Here is a 5,558-nt window from a genome sequence, read left to right on the forward strand (position 1 = left end):
GGGGTCATGCACCCGGGGCTTCAAATGTGCAGCAGGGTCTGGAAATAGCCGGAGGGGGAGTCCCTGGCATTGTTCAGTTTCAGACCACAGAGCGGCAGAACGAGGCTTTTACATTCCTGACACATTAACACACTACTGAGCTGCTTTACGTACGGACACATTCAAGTGAGACATTTAGGTTCCTTAGCTTCTATAACTTTATTCAGACTAGTGGGAGAAAACTCCATATTCAGGAGTTTACTTCACTAACTATCTGTTTGTGAGTGCAGATTTCTCCTAAATTCACCTAACGTTTCTATTACATAAAGCCTCATTTGCATATTTAAACACAACATGTCAGAAAACTTGTAATGTCAAAGGTAATTGTGTTAATGTCAGGAATAAAGTGGGCGAGTTTCATGTTGATATCTGTCTATTCAGACCACATTCCTGACACATGAACACACTGCTGAGCTGCTTTGAATACACATAAAGTGAGAGATTGTTTTTTTAGCTTCTATAACATGTCTTTATTCAGACTAGTGGAAATAAAACATCCTCACTCAGGAGTTTATTTCACTAACTGTCTGTCTGAGTGCAGATTTCACCTAAATTCACCAAATTAGCATAACATAGCCCCTCATTTGCATATGTTTAACACAACATGTCAGCAAACTTGTAATGTGAAAGATAATCGTGTTAATGTCAGGAATGAAGTGGTGATATCTGTCAGTTAACATGTTCACCCCATTCCCCTGCAGTGTGTACAACATGTTTGATCACATTACAGATTTCTTGTTAGTGGAGACAAGGTGGTACTTCTTGTTCAGACTTGTATTCAGAAACCATTTGAATAATCAGACACATTAAGAAAACTGAGGGTGCAATCAGTTCCTCTCCAGAACACACTGATACACGGTGAGCTGTGAAGGTTTGATTACAGGGCCTGAAGAGAGGGAACGTACAGAAAGCTGTGACACCAAGTACGTTTACTCTAGTGTTGTATACAATGTTGAGGTACTTGTACTTTACTTTAGTATCTCAATGTTATGCTACTTTGTACTTCTACTCCACTACAGTTCAGAGGTACATGGTGTACTTCTCCTCCACTACATGTATTTAATACCTTTAGTTACTTCACAGATGTGGATGAATGATGTGAAATCTAATCAAGTGTTAAATCAGACTTTAGTTCCACCTGGAGTAAATCCACCAGCTACCCTGCAGTATACAAAGTCATTCAAACTAGCTGCACCTTTACCAGCTTTGAGAACACTTTAATGAGCAATCATTATAAAACATGTCCTATATATTATTCTGAAATGGGTATTTTTACTTTTGTTAATTTAAGTATATTTTGATGCTTATACTTATGTACTTTTACTTGAGTAATATTTTAATTGCAGGACCTTTACTTGTAACAGAGTATTCCTACACTCTGCTATGTTCTACTTTTACGCTTTTTAACGTCGGAGCTTATCGATACCACAGTCTTTAAAAATGTAGCCCTGGTTTAATAGGATTTCGGTACCCATCCCTAGATCGCACCTCCTTATTTTGTGTTCAAAAAGCACCAGATTGATGCATATAACTTCAAAATGCTTCACATTTTCTTACAGGAAAAAAATGCTCCCAGTCCTCCATTAAGGGTCTGAGGTCCTCCCACCATAGTGTCACAAAATCCTGTGGAAAGCCCTGATGTCGGTGTAGTGTGTTACCCAGTTATGAGAGAACACTGTGGGCGTGGCTCCACTGGAAATGCAACTGTCACCAGCTGCAGGGATTGGGTGTTGCTTGTGACCTTTCTAGAGGGATTGAGAGGAGGGGTGAGTTAGAGTGAAGAAGTGACAGTGGGAAAGTCGAGGCTCTCTAGCTGTGGAAGACTACATTTAGTGTGCGTACATGACTTCGTTGCTTGCAGGAAACTTAACACTCACTGTGTTTTTGGGATGATACTTTATTTTCAATCACTTCCAAAGTCACTATGAACAATGGTACGTGTTTGTTTTGTTTTTCATTTTGTGATCTCTTTGACTGAAGTTATCACTCTTTAGTCTACCTTGAAATGCATAAATCACTTGCCTTAAGGCTGTTGTTTACTTGGTGTACAGCAGGGCTATTCAATTGGCGGCCCGCGGGCCAAATCCGGCCCCGGGGTGATATTTACTGGCCCTTTGAGTATAATGTTAAAAAGTAATCTCTTTTTTTTTTAAATATTTATTTTTGGGCCAGAGTGCCTTTTATTCCAGAGGGTGTTACATTGAGAGATAGAGGGGAAGACATTGCCTGAAAACTTCTGCGGGTTCGGGTTTCAAACCCACCTACTAGCTACTGTAGTGGCAACTCCTGTCATTGGTTGCATCGCTGCTTGAATGATTAGATAATTTCACCTAAATGAAATCAAATGAAATGATGTTGATGGTTAAATCAGCTTCACATGTAGGCCTACTGAGTCCTGAACTTGCCATTTAGATCTCTGAAGGCCGTTGGGCTATGTTGTTTCATTTAATTTAACACAATATATGCACTCCACTATGCTGTTGTAGTATTTACTGTATCTGAAGCTCTTAATATGATTGCTCATATTTCAAGCCATCCCCTTGCTTTGGATCATTTCCATCAACCGGCCCCATTCCAAACTAATTGAATAGCCCTGGTCACTGTACAGTTTGCTGTAATGCCGGCTTCAGGCTTTGTCCCAGGATGACCCATTTGGGCATAGTGTAACGATATGCCCTGAATATCTGAGCAGGTGCAATGACACTGTATTTTCTCAGTGTTGTAGAGATACAACACAGGTTCAGGAACCACTCCTAAAACCTGGAAATGAGTTAGCAATTTAGCACTTACGGCTCCCTCGTCTTGAAGTCAGTGTCTCTTTGAACAAGTTTTTTTTAGATGCTTGAAATAAGATCTCTGGTTATCATGAGCCTAAAAGAGTTATACATATTTTGTTCTACGACTTAAAATATGTCCGTGAATACCGAACTGGTGAATGTCTGAAGCTTCTATGTGTCATAAAAACAGTGGTTGCAAACAAGTGACTAAATGAGACTACTAAAGGCCATCACGCTGAACATTAGCCGTCTTTAGCTTAGCGTTAGTGACGGGAATTCATGTAGTTCCTTTATTGCCTTATGTGGAGATTATGCTGCTGAAGAAAAATCCCATTGCTTTTTTTGAGGGAGCACTTCATCAAATCTGTTTATGCCTGAAGAGATTTTTCATCATTGCCCCTCTCTATAGCATGATCACCACATTCGCCTCACTAAAAAGCACTTTTTTCCTCTTCTATTTCATTCCATATTTACCAGATGAGATTGATTGTGTTGTCTTTTATTTGATCTATAATTGAATTTATTCTAATGACCAAGGTGGAAAGGGGAAGTGGTCTCTGATTTCACATAAACAGTATGTGAAGGTCAACTCTGTTGTGTTTTTCCAGATGTGTTTGTGGACTGGAAGCAGAATGTCAATGAAGTGACGGTCAGACTGCGCTGTGGAGAGGGGGTGCAGAGAATAGAGGATATCAACACGACCTTCACTGATACTCACTGCCATGTGCACTTCCCAGGTGAGTCCTAGTAATGCATATTTATTGTACAGAAACTACAGTGGAACATCAATAAAAACAGTCAAGTTCAATTTAAATACAACCACAAGGAAAACGGACAAAGTTGCATCTGTCTCAAGTGATTGCATACTTACCATTTATGTGGATTCCAGTTCTGTTCTAAAAACATCTGTATGCATGTTATAATTGCTCAGATGGACGGCAGTGGAGCTGCCAGCTGCAGGAGGAGATTGAGGCGTCATGCAGCAGAGTCCAACACAAAGAAAAGGGAGGCTTCCTGCACGTCATCATGCACAAGAAGATTCCCTTCCACATCTGGCCCTCGCTTAAGGTGAGTCATATAACTTAAAGGGGTTTTCATTTAGATTCAGGGAAGCAACCTTCTGATGTTTTTAGTCCGGATACATAAGTTTTGGGTATTGGCCAATATGTAGTACGTAATACAAAGGTGTTCCTAACTATGCCATTATTTTAGGTGCATATTTTAAATCACTGTAATATTAGCACGATTTCTGGATTTTTGCCAATTGAATCAAAAGGCTTTGGAAGCAATATGAAATATCTGAATTGTTAAATATTAAGATGATCTTTCTGTGTAAACATTTTTAACATAGCAACAACTCAGTCAGAATAAAAAAAATATATGCCATAATATAAATGATATGATATATAGTATGAACTTAGTATGTCATTGAATAGATAAGCCCCATTGTGACCAACTCAATCCAGCTATTTGATTATAAATAAGAAAGAAATGACTAAAATCACTTAAACTACCAGCAATGTACTCAGCCAATTGCAAATTGTTAATATTTATCCAGCTAATTAGGTTACAATAAGCTAAATGAAATCCAATCCAATTGCCAGATCCTAAGCCTTTTTATTATTTGAGTACATTCGTGTTTTTTCCCCCTAAAATGTGACCTTATACATGAAGAATTCTTTGCATAATATTTTATTGTTTTATGAAATTGTGTAAAATTAGTTATTACTGTAAATGGAGTCTTCAGTTCAGTCTGCAGCTGGTTAGATACAATGTTTTTCCTCTACTTATTCTTATACAGTCAAATAAGAAGGAGAAAGAGACATTTCCTATTGAGACCAAAAAAGAGAAGGAACTGGAGGGGAAGCCCGTTGCCTCGGAGTCATCAGAGAAATCCAGAGTGTCCTCCACGCAGCCAAATCAGCAGCCTCCCCCAACACCGGCACACAGCGAGTCCAGGCGCGGTGGCAGCAAGGCAGAGCGGGGGGTGAAGCGCGGCCTGAAAAACAAACAAGCGTGTGACAAAACCACTACAGACTCTGCAGGGGTGAAAGGTGGAGCTGGAGATGGCTCAGCCCCCACCAGCAAGCCTGTCGCAGTCACGCAAGGAGAGCCTCAGGAACCCAGTGCCAAGCGCACCGTCACACAGCTGCCCGCGGCAACCAAGGAGGCCACGTCACCTGCCGACAGGGACGCTCACACACACCTGCCCGCTGGTCGTAGCCCACAGACACAACGCAGAGATGGAGACAACAAAGGCGGAGGAGAGGAACAGAGAGCAGGAGTCGCTGCTGGCAGCCATACTAACAAAACTCAGGTAAGAAACGCTGTTGTGTTTTTTTATTTAGAAAGTCAAAGTGTATTTTACCAATTTAACCCTTATAATTTTAAGGATTAGGTCTGACGGGCCTTTGTGACATACAACAACATTAACATTAACCTTTCGGTTGGTCGCTTGTTAGCAGACCCTTCACGCGATGGCAGAGCGAACAGGTACAGACAGGGCCCATAGTTATAGCCCTATAGTTTAAATCTACTACCTACAAATAAACATATTGACATGGGTTACTATTTTAAACAAATTGTAAATGTATTTAGGAACCTATCCAAGTGATTTTAAGTGGGGGTCGACCTCCAATCCTCCAGGGGGGTCCTGTATTTTTTTTTTTTTGAGTTTAAATGCATCAAACTGGTGCATTTTAAGGGGAAAATAAAGAGGCTAGATCTATGGAACAGGAAACC

The 5,558-nt window shown here is 40.3% G+C and overlaps 1 protein-coding gene across 1 annotated transcript; it reads left to right on the forward strand.

The window, feature by feature from the left end:
* Positions 1 to 1,901: 1,901 nt before the first annotated feature.
* On the forward strand, positions 1,902 to 5,175 carry LOC104944709 (ubiquitin carboxyl-terminal hydrolase 19-like; the record flags this gene model as incomplete). The annotated part of the gene is made up of 4 exons (XM_010770280.1): positions 1,902 to 1,973; positions 3,425 to 3,553; positions 3,748 to 3,884; positions 4,618 to 5,175. Coding segments are annotated over exons 1-4 (834 nt in total), but the record flags the coding sequence as incomplete, so codon positions are not given.
* Between the last annotated feature and the right edge of the window lie 383 nt (positions 5,176 to 5,558).

The sequence above is a fragment of the Notothenia coriiceps genome, unplaced genomic scaffold, assembly GCF_000735185.1.
Source record: "Notothenia coriiceps isolate Sejong01 unplaced genomic scaffold, NC01 NC01_scaffold00008664, whole genome shotgun sequence".
Lineage (NCBI taxonomy): Eukaryota > Metazoa > Chordata > Actinopteri > Perciformes > Nototheniidae > Notothenia > Notothenia coriiceps.